At 38.9% G+C, this 20154-nt stretch overlaps 1 protein-coding gene across 4 annotated transcripts in view; it reads right to left on the bottom strand.

The window, feature by feature from the left end:
* Positions 1-20154, bottom strand: part of CDC14A (cell division cycle 14A) — a 199711-nt gene that overhangs the window by 47053 nt on the left and 132504 nt on the right. For all 4 annotated transcript variants that reach the window (XM_055340337.1, XM_055340338.1, XM_055340339.1 and 1 more), the window contains exons 9-10: positions 19731-19961; positions 11543-11681 (exon numbers count right to left, since the gene is read on the bottom strand). In XM_055340337.1, the coding sequence (XP_055196312.1) occupies positions 11543-11681; positions 19731-19961 (370 nt within the window). The remainder of the gene's footprint in view (positions 1-11542; positions 11682-19730; positions 19962-20154) is intronic.

Raw genomic sequence — 20154 nt, 5'->3', positions numbered from 1 at the left:
AGAGGTTAGCATAGTGCCACAAACTGAACATTCAATAAACAGAGTCAAACAAGCCATAAAGGCAGCCTGATCCCACTTCTGTACTTCCTTCTACACGCCGTCCCTGAGAAGAATGAGTTGGCTCAAAAATAAAAGAGACAAAAAAAAAAGAGACAAAAAAAAAATAAAAATAAAAAAATAAAAGAGACATGTTTGTGCCTCATTTTAAAAATTTAAAAGATGTTTGCTAGAACACATATTATGGGTTCAGAATGGAATTTTTAGTTTAAGAACAACAGTTTTAAGTAGAAGAAAAACACCTGATGGTTGTTTTGCGAACAATTTTATTCGTAGCCTAGAAAAAAATTTAAACATAGTATTTCAGACCATAACAAAGAAGAGGTCTTGATCTGCCCATACATAAATTCATCAACTCACAAGGATGCTAGTAAACATCCCTCTTACTGCTGGTGAGACAAGAGGAAGTGTTCTTCAAGATGCAGAACTCAGACACCTGGACATATTTCAGGCTTCAAGGACTAGCAGGATGTGCTTCCCTAAAGTCATAGTTAGAATTAATATTACCTAAAAGGCAATGATTGGATTTTTCACCTCTGAAAGAATACAACCCCTCTAATTCGTGTAGTCATTTTTGACAGATGAAAACCTGTCAGAAAACTTTTTAATCCTTTCACCTCCCTCCTAATGAATGTGTTACTTATTCATGCTTTTGCGTCATTGATGGTGTCATTCTCTTCATCCCTCATACCATTACTCAGGCTTCAAAGCCTGAGAGCGACTTCCCTGAGATGTCCCTCATACCCATCTGTCTCTAACTCCTCAATCTAACTTCTGGCCTCTTCAACAAGAGCCATCCCCTTTAGATGACAATAGGCTCTCTTCAATCTCCCTCCACTTTGTTGCAGCCCAGTATTCCTTAAGTAACATGTGCATCTCAGGACTCTCCTACTTAAACCAGCCTAAAGTAGACATTTAAGGAATAAGAGAAGTTCAGAATGCCCATGTTCATAGAGGGTCTGTGTATCTGACTGTACCTAGTTACTGACTATCCACGCCAGGCTACACTATCTACGCAGATATATGAGTTTCCTATCTACACAAAGCTGCTATAACAAATTACCACACACCTAGTGGCTCAGGAGAATACATATTTACTCCGCCTGATTCTGGAAGTCAGAAGGCCAACATCAGTTTCACTGAGCTAAAGTCAAAATATTGGCAGGGTTGCTTCTTTCTGGAGGCTCTACAGGGAGAATCTGTTTTCTTGCTTTCTTAGCTGCCAGTGGCTGCCCATATTTCTGGGTTTACAGCCCCTTCCTCAGCTTCAAAGTACACCAATTCAATCTGTTTCTATCATCACATTTCTTCTAAATAACCCCTCCTGTGTCCCTGGGATTAGATTGAACCTACCAGAATAACCCAGGACAATCATTCCACTTCAAGATCCTTAACTTGACCACATTTGCAAGATCCCCATTTATAATATATTGAGTGGAGTTTATTTCTGGGATGCAAGGCTTATTCAATATGTTTTTTCTTAAATCAATGCAATCCACCATATTAACAAGCTAATGAAGAAAATGGCATGATTCTATCAATCAATGCAGAAAAAGCATGACAAAATTCCATACTCATTCATCATAAACCTCTCCGGAAAAGAGAGAGGAACTTCTTCCACTTGATAAAGTACATCTACAGCAAACCTCTAATTGACATTATACTTAATGGTGAATGCTTCCCCCTAACCCCAAGATTAGGAACAAATGAAGAATATCTGCTCTCACCACTCTTACTCATCAAAGTGCTAAAGTTCAGACTAGGCACCAAGGGAAGAAAAGAAAAGACATGCAGGTTGGAAAGGAAATAAAACAATCTCTATTTGTAGATGACACAATTATCTTTGCAGAAATCCCCAGGAATTTATGTGAGTACGTGCACACACAACCCTAAGTTTCAGGATATAAAATAAACATAGATAGAAAGACAACTGCAGGAATGCCTAGATGGCTTGGTGGTTGAGCGTCTGCCTTTGGTTCAGGTCGTGATCCCAGGGTCCTAGGATCAAGTCCCGCATCAGGCTCCCCACAGGGAGCCTGCTTCTCCCTTTGCCTGTATCTCTCATGAATAAATAAATAAAATCTTTAAAAAAAAAATAAAATCAATTGTATTCCTACATACTAGTGATGAACACATAGACTCGGAAATTTAAAATACAATACTATTTATAATCATTCAGAAAAAGTAAAATGCTTAGGTGTAAATCTAACAAAACAGGACTTATCAGCTAAAAGCTGATACTGATGAAAGAAGTCAAAGGAGATCTAAATAAATGAAGAGACATTGAAGACAGTACCAAAGATGTCAATTCACCCCAAATCAATATAGAGGTTTAACACATCCTACCAAAATCGCAGCATGATTTTTTGTAGATATGGACAAGATTACCCTAAAATTCACATAGAAAAGAAAAGGATCTGGCATTGATAAGACAATTTTGCTAAAGAAGGAGAAAGTAGGAGGTACCACTCTTCCAACGTTAAGGCTCATAATACAGGTAGAGTATCAAGACAGTATGGTATTAGAAGAAGGACATACACATCAATGGAACAAACAGAATAAAGAACAAAGAAGCAGATGCATACATATGCCCATCTAATTTTTAACAAAGCTGTCGAAGCAATTCAATGGAGAAAAGATAACCTTTTTCTACAAATACTGCTAAAGCAAGTGGACATCGATGGGCCCAAAAGGAAAAAAAAAAAAAGAATCTTAACTAAGTCTCACGCCTCATCTAAAAATCAACTCAAAATGAATCACTGACTTAAATGAAAACACATAACTATAAACCTTTTAGAAAAAAACATGAGAAATTATGGAGGTCTAGAGCTAAGAAGAGAGATCTTAGATCTGATACTAAAAGCATGATCTAAAAAAGGGGGAAAATGATAAATGGGACTTCATCAAAATTTAAAATTTTTCCTCTGTGAAAGATCCTATTAAGAGAATGAAAGACAAGTAAAAGACTCAGAGAAAATATTTATCCGACAAAAAACTAGTACCTAGAACATATAAAGAACTCTCAAGGGGCGCCTGGGTGGCTCAGTTGTTTAGGTGTCTGCCTTCAGCTCAGTCATGATCTCAGGGTCTTGGGATCGAGCCCCACATCAGGCCTCCTGCTCAGCGGGGAGCCTGCTTCTCCCTCTCCCTTTGCCCCTCCCCACCACTCATGCTCTCTCTCTCTCACTCTGCTCTCTCTCTGTCTCTCAAATAAATAAACAAAATCCTTAAAAAAAAAAGAACTACCAAAACTCAGTAATAAGAAAACAAACAGCTCAATAAAGAATAGCCAAAAGATTTAAACAGACACTTTACCAAAAAGATACATGGATGGCAAATAAGTACATAAGAAGCTGCTTATTGTTACTTACTAGGGAAGTGCAAGTTAAAGCCGTAATGATATATCATTACACTCCTATCAGAGTGGCTAAAACAAAAACAGTAACACCACCAAATGCTGACAAATATAAAGAAAAATTCAATCATTCATGCCTTGCTAGTGAGAATGTAAAATGAAACAGCCACTCTAGAAAACAGTTTGACAGTTTCTTAAAAAACTAAACATGTACCATACAACTCACCAACTGCAGTCTTGGGCATTTATCCCAGAGAAATGAAAATTTATGTTCACACAAAAACCTATATACAAACATTTATAGCATCTTTATTCATAATAGCCAAAAACTGTAAACAGCCCAGCTATCCTTCATGGTTAAAAAGCAATATGCTGAACATGCACACCCCGGAATATTACTCAGCCATAAAAAGGAACAAGTGAGGGGTGCCTGGGTAACTCAATCGGTTGAGTGCCGAATTCTTGATTTCAGCTCAGGTCATGATCTCAGTGTTGTGGGATCGAGTCCTATGCCAGCTCCATGCTCAGTGTGAAGTCTGGGATTCTCTCTCTCTCTTTCTCTCTCTCTCTGCCCCTCCTCCCACTCATGGGTATGCTCTCTCTCTCAAATCAATCAACCAATCTTTAAAGAAAAAAAGAACAAGTTACTGCTATGTGCAACAGCCTGGATGAATCTCCAGAGAATTACACTGAATGAAAAATGCCAAGCCTAAAAGGTTGCTGCATAATCTATGATTCCATATGTAACATTCTCAAAATGACAAAATATATAAATGGAAAATGGATCAGCAGTTGTCAGAAGGTAACAAGGGGATAAGGGTAGGAAAAATGAATGTGGCTATACAAAGGCAATGTGAGAAACTCTTTGCAATGACAGAGAGATACTTGTATCTTAACTCTATCAATGTCAATATCTTGATTGTGATATTATATATATATAATATATATTATATTTTGCAAGATGTTAGCATTCGGGTAAAGTGGGTAAATACAAAGGAGTCCTCTCTACTATTTCTTACAAATGTATATTAACCTAATTACCTCAAAATACAAATTTTAATCAACAGTGTATGTGTTTGAGTGTGTGAGTGTGTGTGTGTTTGTGTATGTAGATAGGCAGATAGATAGTAGCTTAGGAGAAGGGTTGAGGTTTAGAATGGTTAGAGAAAGGCATGTAAAATGTGAAATAAACTTTCCAGACAGGATACTTAAAAATAGTCAGGGGGCACCTGGGTGGCTCAGTTGGTTAAGCCTCTGACTCTTGGTTTCCGCTCTGGTCATGATCTCACAGAGTCATGGGACCGAGCCCTGAGATGGGCCCCATGCTCAGCACAGAGTCTGTTTGATATTCTCTCTCTCTCCCTCTCCCCTCCCCCTACTTGTTCACAGTCACTCTAAATATATATATATATATATATATATATATATATATATATATATATATATATATTAAAAAGTCAAGGAAGGAAGTGAACAAAAGTGTGTAAGCACCATGACACCTCAGGCTCCCTATGACCTAGCACCTGACCCCAGTGAGCCACAGTGCCACCCTGCAGTGTAGCAGAGATGATGTGGGTACCCCACACTCCCCTTGTAGACAACTAAGTAAGCGGTCCCAGTGGGGATCTTCACTCATCCCCATCCCCTTGGCCACCATATCCCTAGGAACTGTTAAATAGAAAGTTATCTAATGCTCCATACCTTATGGCCTGTACTGATGACCCATGGGTTTCTCAAAGACTTTCAGAACCAAACCTATCATGGCACATGCCCTGGTTTACCCGTCATATAACAAAACCAACCCTTCCAGATCATCCAACATCAACTAGATCCTTATCTCCAAATGATACTTGCATACTAATTTCCCATCCCACCCCTCAAATCCAATACTATCTTAAAATATTCTTTTCTGAAAATAAAGATGGAAATGCTTCACAACTCATGAAGTCCGCATAACCCTGATACTGACACTTAGAAGTATTACAAGAAAAGAAAATCACACATCATTACCTTTCACGAACATGGACACAAAAATCCCTAAGAAAATATTAGCATATCAAATCCAGTCATATGAAAACATAAAAGCACATCATGACCATTATGGCTCCACATTCAAAAAGCAATATAATTCACATTACCAGAATAAAGGAGAAAAAATTATATGATTATCTTGATAGATGTAGAAAAAACTGACAAAATTCAATACCTATTATTAATAGAAACTCTCAATAAACTAGAAACGGAAGGAAATTTCCTCATTCATACAAAAGTCATCTGTGAAAGACCCACAGCTAACATCACATTTAGTGGTGAAAGGCTGAATGCTGCCCTTTAATATCAAGAGCAAGACAAGGATGTGCATTTTTACCACCTCTAACATTGTACTGGAAATCTCAGCAATAAAGAAAAAAAAAGAAACTATCAAAATTAAGAAGTGAAATTACTATGGTTGCAAGATATCTGGTTAATTTTCAAAAATCAGCTTCAGCAAAACTTTAAATTCTGTTCATTAGAAGACATACAGCACAATTATATCTGACAAATGACTTGTATCTAAAATATATATACAAATATCAAGTCATTATTTTGTAAACCTGAAATTAATATAATGTTATATGACAGTTACATCTCAATTAAGAAAAAAATCTCACTGGGCACCTAGATGGCTCAATTGGTTAAGCATCTGCCTTTAGCTCAGGTCATGATCTCAGGACCCTGGGATAGAGTGCCAAGTCCAGCTCCCTGTTCATTGGGTAGTCTGCTTCTCCCTCTCTCTCTACTCCTAAACCCCACCCCCTGTCCCCTGCTCCCTGCTCTCTTCTCTCTCTCTCTCCAATAAATAAATACAAGTTTTTTTTAATCTCACTGAAAAGCAGAAATGCCTGTTGTAAAGCTGCAACACACAACTTTAACTGCTCTTCCTAATGTTAAATCATCTGTAGAAAACCAATATATTTTCCATCAACTCTGTATATAGTACTGTGAAAAATAATGGTTTAATAGGATCTTCAACAAATATTTTTAAAATAAAATAATATCTTGGAAATTCTGCAAAAAATATATAGGAAAGAAAATATATTTTGAAAATAAAAATAAAATAATAACAAAAAATATATAAAGAACTATTACAATCAACAAAAAGAAAAAATTTAAATAGGCAAAGACCTGGCCAAACATCTCTCAAAAGATATATATATGAAAAAATGTTCAACATCATTAGTTATCAGGAAATTGAGACACTATTTCACACCAACCAAAATGAATCCACTCCTGCCCAAAAAACAAGTTTACAAAACAAAATGTTAGCAAAGATGTGAAGTAATTAGAACTCATATTCATACCAGTAGTATATAAAATGATTTAACCACCTTGGAAAATCTTTCCTCATAAAGTTAAAATATATCTAATCCTATGACCCAGTGACCTTCATTTCTGGGTATTTAAATAAAGGAAATGAAGAAAGATGTCCACAAAAAGACTTGTAGAGAAATATTCACAGCAGTTTCATTCATAACAACCAAAAACTAAACATCCATCATCAGTTGTATGGGTCAATACATCATGATATATTCATTCAACGGAATACTAAGTAATAAAAAGAAACAAACTACTGACATACTTAACATGAATGTATCTCAAAAACAACATTCTGAGAAGAAAATAAAGCCCAAGAACACTCCCAGCTATAAGACTCATTTTAAAACTACAGAAATTGTGACACTAGTGTCAAGACAGACAAACATAGAATGGAATATAAGGTCAAGAAACAAACTCACACATGTACAGACCCTTGGTTTATAATAAAGGTGACACTTTAGAGCAATGTGACCAGGGTCATCTTTTTGATAAATTACGCCAGGTTAATTAGGTATCCATTTGGGAGGGAGGGGAAGAGCCTTGGCTCCTATCTCATTTTTTTAAAAGCAATTCCTGATCAATTGTCAATCTAAATATGGTAGAGAAATCAACAGAACTTGTAGGAAACAACATAAAAGAATATGCTATGCTCTAGATTGACAAAAACGTCTTAAAAGGAATATAAAAAGCATTACCTATAAAGAAAATGATTAATGACACTGGACTGCACTGAAATTAAAACATTCCATTCAAAAGACACTATGGTATAAAAAAGCAAACCCCAAGAGAAGCAGAACATATCTTTATATTACACAGAAGGGACAGTGTGCATGTAGCCAGAATATTGAGACTTCTACAAATCGACAAGAAAAAGACAATCTGATAGAAAGACGGGTAAGAGACATGAATATACATTTCATAAAAGGGAATATACAAATGGCCGACAGATACATGAAACATTCAACCACATTTATTATCAGTGAACAGCAAATTCAAACTACAAAGCAAATTATCACTACAAGCAGAGTATAATGACTTAAAAGACTGACAATATCAGGGCACCTGGGTGGCTCAGTGGTTGAGCATCTGCCTTTGGCTCAGGTTGTGATCCCAGGGTCCAGGGATCGAGTCCAGTATCAGGCTCCCTACAGGGAGCCTGCTTCTCCCTCTGCCTGTGTCTCTGCCTCTCTGTGTCTCAAAGAAAGAAAGAAAGAAAGAAAGAAAGAAAGAAAGAAAGAAAGAAAGAAAGAAAGAAAGAAAGACTGGTAATACCAAGTATTAATAAGTATGTGAAGAGTGGAACTCCCACCCACTATTGATAGGAATATAAGGTGGCATATCTACTTTGGAAAAGTCTTTAGTGATACCTGCTAGGACTGGATGTTCCAATCATAGGTATTCATCCAACAGACAAATGTACCAAAGATATTAATGAAATAGCCCCAATCTGGATACAACTTAAATATCCACTAACAGAACAGCTAAAATATGATATATTCAAACAATGGAATTCCATCCAGCAATGAAAATGAACACACTATTTTTACACATAATAAAAAAAAATGTTGACTGAAAGAAGCCAGACATACATACTGATTCCATCTGTATAAGGTTAAAATCAGGTAAAACTCATCTACGGCGTTAGAAGTAAGCAAACGGTTACAAAGGTAGTGAATGGAAGGAGCACAAGGTGGGCTTCCAGATGCTGGTAATTGTTCTATTTCCTGATCTAAGAGTGGTTACGTGAGTATGTTCACTTTGTGAAAATTTACTGAGCCAACCTCTCAAACTGCCCACTCCTAGCTCCTTGCATTCTACCCACACTAGCCTTCTTTCAAAAATGGTACACTTGTTCCCCTCTCAGGACCTCTGCATGCCTGCTGCCCAGGACAAATTCAGGAGCACTGGCTCCTTCTCACCCTCCAGGTTCTGGCTCTTTCAAGAAGCCTTCCTTGACCAAAGGCCTCAGCCGTCCCCTATAATCACTCCCCTCCCCTACTGCTAGTCTCAACTGTCATACTGCTGTCAGAAATTAATCTCGTATATAAATTTACACACTTGTTTATTATATGCTCCTTCCCCTAGAGATTTTTGCACCTGGGAGTCACACACTTTGTCTGTTATGTTCAGTGCTGCAACCCCAGGCCTGAGAGCACTGCCTGACGGACAGTGCACATCTAACAACTATCTGTTGGGTGAGTGAATGTCATGAATGCACTAAGCAATATTTTCTGCTGTGGGATACCTCAAGACACAGGCTTGGAAAGGAAAAAAATGAGAGGGGAAGAGAACAAGAAAAATATACAGATTCAAGCAAAGCATAATACTACCTCTGGTGCCACTCAAAGCATAAAGCAGATTAGACTCCTACCTTGATGGAGGTGATCTAATAAAGCCTGGGAAAGCCTGGGAGCGATCCAGGCATTTCCCCATGCCAGTTCTATAAGAAACACTGCAAAACATGGAAGGTCTAGTGCCTCAAACTAAGAACCTGCCTTCAGGAAGGTACTGACCTAAGCATAAATGACTTATTTTAGGACTGATTTTAATTTAATGACTTCGATTAATGACTGATTTTTTTTAAAAGATTGTATTTATTTATTCATGAGAGACAAAGAGAGAAAGAGACAGAGAGAGAGAGAGACAGAGAGAGAGGCAGAGACACAGGCAGAGGGAGAAGCAGGCTCCATGCAGGAGCTAATGCGGAACTTGATCCGGGGACTGCAGGATCACAACCCTGGGCCGAAGGCAGACACTTAACCACTGAGCCACCCAGGTGTCCCAATTAATGACTGATTTTAATGCTTCAGTTATATAAGGAAGTCATTCTTGCACCTCAGTTCTTACAGAAAAATACTTTAAAAATTATAATATGGACTCATACTCAAAGAAATATCCTGAATTTTCTAGCTTAAGTATCTATAAATGAAAAAAAAAAAGAGGCACTTTTCTTCAATCTAGAGTACCTTTGCCTCATAACCTAATTTCTTCTGTTATTTTGAGATGTGGCAGAGAGAGGAGGCATAGTAGAGAAGGAGGAGGGAGGAGTGTGCAGGCATGTTGTGGGAGGGCTGTGGTATCTGACCCCCTAGGAAAATGAGGTGCAATTCTCAGCTACTTCTCCTCACCTTGTGAGCTGCACCTAGCAGAGTGCCCGGTGCAAGGTGAGTATTCAATAGGTATCTAATAGATGAACATTCTTCCCAATAATGGTTTTAAGAGATTGATGGAACATATTAAATAACTAGGCTTAGTAGTGTCTTGGTTTCTCTTTCCTAATCCTTAAGGCCATTTATTTAACTTTAGTGAGTAATTAGTACAAGTGGCTGGCAGATACACTGCACCAAGCTCCATGCTATAGGCACACATAAAGCAAAACAGAAGAAACCACTGACTGAGAATCTGACAAAGAATAAATCTCTAAAGGAACAGAATTACTTTATTTGTATCTCATAGGCCAACCCTAGGAACCTCTGTCTTCTTAATGATCCTGTTCTTGGGTATTTTTTTCCTGTGAATTCATTACACTTGTGTTTCAGTCTTTGAAGTGAAGGTATAAATTCACATTTCCAGCACTGTTTTCTTATTTCCTCCCCCACCAAAGCCCCCCAGGCTGGGAACTAAAGTAATTCCTCAGCAGGATTCCTCAAATCCTTTTAACCATTTCAGATGCTTACGGCTTACTTAAAGCTCCGTTCTGTGGAAGTCACAATCATTTGTTTCTCACCAACAGAAAATTATTTCAATGGGAAAAGAATTATATATAAAAGAATGCTATTCAAAATACAGCCATTGCAGGCAGCCCGCAGCCCGGGGGGGCTCAGCGGTTTAGCGCCGCCTTCAGCCCAGGGCGTGATCCTGGAGACCCGGGATCGAGTCCCACGTCGGGCTCCCTGCATGCAGCCTGCTTCTCCCTCTGCCTGTGTCTCTGCCTCTCTCTCTCTCTGTCTCATGAATAAATAATAAAAATATTAAAACAAAACAAAAAAAATACTGCCATTGCAGCATAAAAGGAAAAGAAAGAAAATTTCTAAGATATAATTGATAACATTTTAGAGCTGGACCTAAATCAGCTAGTGTTAATTTCATCTCCTCATTTTATTAATGGATAAACCAACTGTAATTTCTAAAATTTTATAGGGAAATCAGAAAGGTTTGTTCTCTTATGATTTTAATCTCCACCTTATGGGCTTGGAAGGAAGGAAGGAAGGAAGGAAGGAAGGAAGGAAGGAAGGAAGGAAGGAATTTATAAGTAGTCTTCCAAATAAAGGTCATAAAGCCATTCAGTGGCATGGCCAGGACTAAAACCCAGTTCTTTTTTTCTTCCTTGGTAACTCATAAGCTGCAGCTACTTGAGCAGTTTAGTTAGTTGTCAGGAAAGCAGCAATGTCACCAAAATCACTGACTGACCTTAGTTGTGGTTTCTTTTCATTCTGCTTTTAGACACGCAAACAAAAGAAAAGAATGAAAAGTGTCAAGTAGGATGACATAAGAAAATTGCACTGTAGCCAGATCACACATAGAAGATGACAGAAAAAAGGTAGGCAGAGATGGCTCTGTGATTTTCTTCTCTCACCTGATCTAAGAGATAAAAAAGGTACAAAGTTAGAATGCATTAGCTGTCAAATCAACAATATTCCATTAGAGGCACAGACTTCTCTCACAATGCAGCCATTTTATAACCACAGGCCTGACACAGTCCACAACCAGAGAACAAGAGGTAGAAATGATCAGAAGGCGGATGTAATACAGTAACGGAGACCATATACTTACTCTTCCAAGAAGTGCTGCTGGGGTCCTATAATGGAGCCTGGTCGGCATATTCTGATCCAAGCAATTATTTCAGCATGTGTAAACCTGTAGTGTTTCATGACATAACAGGCAATCAACGTCCCTGTTCTTCCAAGACCAGCTGCAAGAAAAGGAAATAGACCAAGAAATACAAAATATAGCAAATGCACCCACAAAAATACTGAAATCCAACCCTGCCCAGAAACCGCAATGGTTTCAAGTATAATGCAAATGTTTTAAACCCAGAAAATAGGAGCCCCTGGGGGGCTCAGCAGTTGAGCATCTACTTTGGCTCAGGTCATGATCCCGGGGTCTTGGGATGGAGTTCCACATCAGGCTCCCCACAGGGAGCCTGCTTCTCCCTCTGCCTATGGCTCTGCCTCTCTCTCTCTCTCTGTGCTCATGAATAAATAAATATTTTGTAAAATAAATAAACAAATAAACAAAACCAGGCAATAATGTAATGCTTTTTACATAATGTGGGATTAAAAGATGATTCTAACTCAATAAATCTTCTAAAAACAGATCATAAAATTAAAATAAGACTATATAATAAAATATAAAAATCACAGCAAGGGTCTTGAAAAATTACTAAGTTCAACCCGTGGGGGCCTTTGGGAATGCCTGTCATTATAAATGTTGTCAGGACAATGCGGGTTCCATGACAATCACTTACAAAATATCACCTGTCAGGTGTCTCCACCCTCTCCATCCTTGACCCCAGCCGAGGCTGAGATGAATCCACAGTTAACAGTTTGTCTGTGTGACCCCTAAGTCAGCAGTATAACTGATTTTATTATATGGCCAATTTTTTAGTTTATTTAAATGGTTCAGGTTTTTTTCCTAACTTATTTTAGAATAAGGAATCATAGAATCAAAGTTTGAAGATGCCATAGATGTCATCAAGCCTCATCAACTACCTCAAGTGTGTCAATACTATCTGTGTCAGATGGTCATCCCAACCTCCATTTCACTCCCTCAGAGACCAGGATTTCAGGATTTCCTCAGTTAGGAGGTATTGATGGAGCACCTACGACCTGCCAGGTACTGTGCTAGGAGCTGAAGGCACAGTGACAAATAAAAGAAACATTGTCCCTGCCCTTGGGAGAGCACACAGTCCACTGAGGAAGAACAAAGCAAACAGAAGTGCTCAAATTTCACTTCTCTGGGCTCCTGCATTTTCTAATAACTTCTGTGTTAGCTTATTTTCCTTCTGTTAAATGCACTGTGTGTTGCATAAGATTAAGTAATACAATTAGAAATGACTTTCAAAACAAATGACTTTCAATGAAATACTGGTTATTATTGTGAACTCTGATTTCTTCAAAGTGCTTTTTACCAGTTGCTGTATTTTTTTCCTCTCTCCAAAGAAATAAAAGTGATAGAACTTGATTTACATTTTAGCCAATCTTTTTTAAAAAATACATGCTGACTTCCTCCTTTTGCAAAAATATTCAAACACTTCATCAAGCTACAGGCTCTCAACAGTAGTGGTTGTTCATACATCAGAACAACTGAGGCCCAAAGATACCAGCCAATTGGCTCATATAACAAGAGAGTAGGGAATTCAGGACTAAAACTCCCCTATGATCTTGATTCTCATCCCAGAATTCTTTCCACTCTTGGCTCACATCCTGTCACTCATCTTATAGGTACCGACTTGTGTGGAAGGCACCGTGAAAGATCTGGAAACAGAAACATGAAGACAAGCAGGATGCCTGCCCTCATGATATATATAAGACTGACTGAAACAATAGTGTTCATTTACAAGCATTTTCTAAGTCTTTCCATATCTAGCTTCTTGGAATTATATTCAGTACCGTAAATTTTTATTTAAGTATCATCCACAACCAAGGCAGTATGCAGAGTTGTTTTTCCACTACTAAAAATCTGTTTGTATCATATACACTTTTTCTAATAGAAGAATAAAGTGGCTCTGGGGATGCCTGGATGGCTCAGTCAGTTGAGTGTCCAGCTTTTGGTTTCAGCTCAGGTCATGACCTCATGTGTCATGGGACTGAGCCCCATCTTAGGCTCTGCACTCAGCAGGAGTCTGCTTGAAGATTCTCTCCCTCTGCCCCTCTGCCCACTCACACTCACTCTCTCTCAAGTAAATAAATAAATCTTTAAAAAAAAAAAAAGAAATAAAAAGAAAGCTCTAATTGTTTTTATAAACATTAAATTTAGGCAGTCAAATGTTTATTCAAGATGCCCAGGACAAGGTTCTGCTCATAGAATAAGGATATAAGCAAGTATAGGATATAATTTTTGACCAGGATGAGTATCAGAGTAGTTGCTGACTATCAAGCAAGAAACAATAAGAAAGAAATGAAGTTTGAACTGAAACTGGGTTTTCAGATAAAGGGGGAGGGGAGCATTCTGTGAGCTGCTAGTGTCTTCAAAGAATAGGTCATTGTTGACACAGACTTTAACAGACTAGAAGAATAGGAAGGTCATAATATTTTCAGCATAGGGTGTGATGGATGACAGCCTGGCTGGAGAATGTATCAGTGTGTGTCAAGTGCCCTGTGTATATAATATGAATTACTATCTCCTATGTATATAATATGTATTATTATTCCTCAAATATTTGTAGATGATGCTTTGATGAACAAAATTCAACTCATGTTAAAAGTATTACAGAATTCAAGGGGCGCCTGGGTGGTTCAGGGCTTGAGCCTCTGCCTTCGGGTCAGGGCATGATCCCAGGGTCCTCTACCTGCCTGGTTCTCCCTCTGCCTATGTCTCTGCCTCTATGTCTCTCTTGAATAAATAAATAAATAAATAAATAAATAAATAAATAAATAAATAAATAAATAAATAAAATCTTAAAAAAATAGTATTACAGAATTCATGATATTATCAACAGCTAATAAAAATACAACTGCTATCATGTAAAAAAAAATCTGTATTTTTGCCTTTAACCAATGGAAAGGACAAAATAAAGCTGCCATGTATGTATTTGGGGGCAAGAAAGTGCAGTGATAAAAGCAGATGGATCTAGCAGCAGCACATGGACTATGCTGAAAAGCACAGAGGCAGGAGCTAGGAAGCTGCTGGGAGGCTGGGACCAGAGGGCGAGGTGGGCTGGATGCACGGTGGTGATAAAAAGGAGGAGCTGAGTAAGAAAGACATTTGGACTGGGTCACAGAGAGAGTCAAAGATACTGATATTTCTGGCCAGGAAAACTGGTACAAGGTCAATTTCGTCTGTGAAAACATTTAGTTAGAAAAGGAAACGGGAAAGTTGACAGTACTGTTTTTAATATGTTTAAGAATCTTTCCCCCAAAAGGCGGAGCCCCTTTGTCAACTTTCCCTGGTCAAATAATAAAGAGTATCTGCTCTAACCTCTTCAGTACTTTGAAATACAGTGCCTCAGCAAATCTAAGATACTATCAAGTCACCTAACGGTGTGAAATGCACCATTATTTAAGCTCCACCTAAGTAAGAAAAAATTAAACTATGACATTCTACCAATTTTCAGATCCACCCTAGATCCATAAATGTGAAAGTGTGAAAAACCTGTCTCTAAATCAGTGTTTCTCAATCTTTTTTTCATTATTGCCTCCTCCAAGAGTCTAAGACACTTTTCCTGATCGTCTCCCATGTAATTTTACTGCTACAGTATACTGCATACCTCTACATACTGTATGTAAATCTGTGCTTTATACAAAAAAAGAATGGTTCCTCCCCCTCCTCCTCCTCTCTCCCAAAAAACAATTCTTCCTCCTTGGAGGCAATAATGCCAGATTGAAAATACATATCAAAAATGCAAGTGAGGGGCACCTGGCTGGCTCCATCAGAGGAATATGTGACTCTTGATGTCGGGATTATGAGTTCGAGCCCCACACTAGGTATACCTCTATAGATTAGTATAGAAGTATACCACTACCTCTATAGAGATTACTTAAAACCTTTGTTTAAAAAAAATGCAAATAAAATTACAAACAAGCTCATGTTTACAGACGCTTGATATTCCCTTCCCATTGAGCCTTCTTTTTAAAAAATTATATTTACAATGTTTTATTAAATGAGGGGTATGTGTATGTGTGTATGTAGCCTGATTTCATCTAAAGTACCTTTTGCCCCAGACCAAACGTCAACATTCCCTAGAAAAGAGTAAATTTTAATTATAGTCTCAATGGGGCTCTTCCTTTAATATTAGAGTTTAAGAGTAATTTGCCTTTCTGTTTCTGTCCAGAGCAGATATTCTCTGCCTCTGCAGAGTTGTTAACTCTCAGACATCTGACAAGACTACAGGTAATCAAATGGATAAAGCACAGCGGGAAAGCCTGAAGTAGGAATCCTTCTAGTAACCAGGGCACAGTGAGTTTCCAAAGTCCCTCCAAGAAGTCACCAATGTGGGTGTCTGTCTGGAGAGGAGATAGTCTTTCTGGAGGCAACATTACCTCTCACTGTTCCCTCCCTGTGCAAGGAAGGGGCTGTCCCATTCCCTCGGTTGGGCACCTACTCACACACACTCACAACCAAAAAAGGTGGTGCAGAAAATTTTCAAATTTCTCTGAAACTAAAGTTGCTTCCCCCTTTTAAAAAGAGTCTATAATTTAGATCTATAAAAAGAACGTACTTAGCACTCAATAGTTAGGAGCTCTTACCACAATTCAACAGAATAAGAACATTTCACTAAGTTTCTATAAAAACTTTAACAAATTTCTTAAAGCATTCATAATTAAAGGGCTCCCTGACACAGCAAGACAAGATGTTGAAAAGTATTCTATTTATACCAAGTTAAATGCTGATTCCCTTATAGTTCGGGGCATTTTCTGAAATCCTATAGAATATCAACGGTCACATACCAGAACATCATAGTGCTCCCATTTTTTAAAAATTATTATTTGTGCTAGGAAATTTTCAAAAGCTCATAGCCATCCATTTTATCAACCAGAAGGTGGACTATAGGTACTGGATCATTGGTAAGATTTCACACATTCCCAGTAAATCAATTTCTAGTTTGTCTGTCTATATAGCACTTTACGTGGAGGCATGACATATTCATTCCCTTTCTAGCAGCTACTGAAGTTCATGTGACATAGAATAAGATTCTCTCTCCCTCCTCCTTCTACTTCAGTTAAAATGCTCAGTGCTGCTTCAATTCCCAGAAAACTAAACTGACTTAATTAGGGCAGATGTCAAAATAATTAACAGGCCTATAGTAGATAAGTATGCTATTAAAAGCAATACAGCTGTAATTAAACCGAAGGTGTAATCTTTAGAAAGGAGTCCTACATGTGTGTACAAGTGGAAGCAAATGAAATAACATTACCCAAAAGATGTCACCACATGTAAATGTGACCTTCCCATACAAGAACGCACCTCAGTGCTAAGAGTTCTGATTTTAAATTAAAATATATAAACCTCTGCAGCATAAAATACACACACATACACAACACACACATATACACAACTTACACACCCATACTGTATTTTTTTAAATGTTAACATTCACAAGTCTAGGATATAATACAGAGAATACCTGTAATAAGAATGTTGAACATCAGAGAGTTTCATTTTTATAATTTTAGTTAGATGAGAAATGTTATCAAGAGAGATGCTGATACCCAAAGGAAAATGAAAACACTGATTCAAAAAGATATATGCACTTCTGTTTCTTGTAGCATTATTTACAATAGCCAAGACATGGAAGCAGCCTAAACATCATCAATAGGTGAATGGATAAGGAAGATGTCTCTCTCTCTCTCTCTCTCTTTCTCTCTCTCTCTCTCTCCCTCTCTCTCTATATATACACACATATATATCTACATATATACACACAGGCAATGTAATATTACTCAGCCATTAAAAAGAATGAGGTTTTGCCATTTGCAACAATATGGATGGACCTGGAGAGTATTATGCTAAGTGAAATAAGTCAGATGGAAAGACAAATAACGTACAATTTCAATTATATGTGGAATCCAAATACAAAACAAACAAAAAAGCAGAAACAGATCTGCAAATACAGAAGCAAAGGGGAATGAAGGGAGGGGCAAAGTGGGTGAAGGGGAGTGGGAGGCACAAGCTTCCAGTTATGGAATGAATAAGTCACAGGGATGAAAGGTCCAGCACATGGAATATAGTCAATGGTATTGTAATAGTGTTGTGTGGTAAGAGATGGTAGCTACATGTATGGTGAGCACAGCATAATGTATAAAGTGTCCAATCACTATATTGTATGCCTGAAACTAATATAACACTGAATCAACTATACTTCAATTTAAAAAGTAGAGAAAGATACTGAGTTTTAAAGACAGTTTTGCATTTCTTCTTCCATGACTTTGTCAGTCCAAAACATGACACACAGATAAAAAGCTCTATGACTTGGTAATCATAAAATTAATTGACTAGGAAATAAGGCCAAATTCATCTGAGGAAAAGTGCTAAATTTTATGACACAAAAATAAACTTTGAGAAAGAACACATAAATATCTCCTACTGAATGTTGGTAGCTGCTCTATTCCCATTAGCTCTCAAGTTCCACTGATATTTGAAACGTGTGAAATGCAGGCTTTTTCTCGGGCCTGGGCAATCTTTAACAGAATGAGCTGGAAAGGCAAAGTTAGAGTGCAAATGGGCCACATCCAGGGCTAGCGGGCTCTCCACTCCCCCACTGTGACCCGATTAGAACTGAAAGCACTCTGCCATGATGAGAGAACAAGACACCTTCCCAGCAGACCCCCCATCCCCACCCCATCGGAGAGACGGGACGTCCTACAGGTCAGCGCCCCATCCTGCTAAGAAGTGGGAAGAGGACGGGCAGAGGCTCTGTGGATGTGGGTGAGAAGCCTGACTCAAGGAGCCCTCAGCCAAAAGGGGGCCGCATGCGGCACATTTCCATCTCTCTGGGTCTCTGGCAAAACACAGCTTCCCGTTGCCGCTCACATGTCAGCCAAGTACCTCCACCTACTCAAATCTTAAACATAGAAACAAAGGCCTACAAAATGGTATTTTAATTTCTGTCAGAACCAAAGCCATGCTTGTCTGAATAAGTCAGTTACAGCAGCACTAGGCACTTGAAAAGAACAGCACAATCCCCAACACCTACTAGACAATTAGCATAAACGCCACACAAACTGGTTCTCAGGCTCACAGTCGTGAGAGCAGCACCACCCAGCGGCCTTCTGAACCGCTGCATGTGAGGAACTAGACTCCATCCCAGGGTGGCCAAAGCGCTGTCCCCTGTCACTGGAAACAGAGACCCCGGTATAATACCTCCCACCACGCTGGAAAATCTAAAATGTAGTATGATCCCTCCTCAAGTCTAACAACCAGGCTCCGAGAAAATGTTATTTCACATTTTCTGAGTAGCCAACACAAGGCTGCCAGATAAAATGCAGGATGTATGTTCTGTGACATCTCTAAAACGTACTCAGAAAGTATTCATCGTTTCTCAAAAATTCAAATTTAACTAGGCATCCTGTATTTTCGTTTGCTGAATCTGGCAACCTTAGGGCTCCTATAACCTGAAAGAACCCTGCCCCAGAAAGTACCCACCCCCAGAGAGCAGAGATTTATTTACATAACTAAATCTTTACATAACCAAGATCCCTCAAAAGAAGCAGTAACAGCATCTGCAATGAGCTAGCTACTAGCCGATGACCCAAAGATGCTGCTGTCCACTGGCAATGGGCAGGGAAGACACTGGTTCATCATGCAAAAGACTAGGAAGGGGAAAGGGGGAGCAGAGAGCAAAATGGGACTCCAGACAGCTGGGTCGTATAATGGGAGCATCAAATATGAGAAGGGTGGAGGAGGGTAGAAAGGAGGTAGGCAATTCTAGAAGAAAAAGAGAAAGAAAAAAACAAACAATCAAACACTAACAACCCTTGCCTCTTGTCAAGGCACGTAGGCACTGTGACTTCCCTCACCGTGGGGCCTGCTGGTGGTGAGCAGGAGCGTGGTCACATAAGGCCAGGAAAACCATACCTCCACCAATTATCCATATCTAAGCAAACTTTTCCTTAGGGAAGGGGTTATTTAAATGGGTTCGTGTTCTGGTTTTCCCAAGCAAAAACAAAACAAAACAAAACAAACAAAAAAACCACTGGTATTCTTCTTCTGAAAACACTAACTGGTTTTGTTTTGCATGCCTGACTGCTTGCAGCCACCACCTCCCTTTGTGGAGGCGCAGGGGCCGCTAGGCCGGACGCACCTTTGCAGTGGACAGCGATCGCCCCGTCCGTGTTCTCACAGATGTTCAGGAACCTGCGCACGATGTTGTCACTGGGCGTGCTGCCGTCTATGAAGAAGAGGTCATAGTGCTCAAAGCCGGCATCTATGAAGCGCTTGGCCTCGTAAATCTTTTTGTTCAGCCTCACAACTGCAGTCACGTTATGCTTTTTGAAATAAGGAAAGTAGGCTTCAGGGGCGTGAAGAGGATAGCCTGTAGGGAAAACAGAGCTGTGAGCCAAAGGCACGCATTCCGCCTTACACACCCAGAAACACGAAAACCTGTCACTCTGAAGTTTATGAATCTCAGCAGAGCTTAGGAGGAAAGTGCATCTGCTGAGAGAGTAAGAGGAGGAAGCACATTTCTAAAGCAGCGGTCTGTAGAACTGTGACACACACGCACACGC

Source organism: Nyctereutes procyonoides, unplaced genomic scaffold (genome assembly GCF_905146905.1).
Source record: "Nyctereutes procyonoides isolate TBG_1078 unplaced genomic scaffold, NYPRO_anot_genome, whole genome shotgun sequence".
NCBI lineage: Eukaryota > Metazoa > Chordata > Mammalia > Carnivora > Canidae > Nyctereutes > Nyctereutes procyonoides.
The sequence above is the reverse complement of the archived record's forward strand: the minus strand, read 5'-3'. Positions and strand labels throughout refer to the sequence as shown.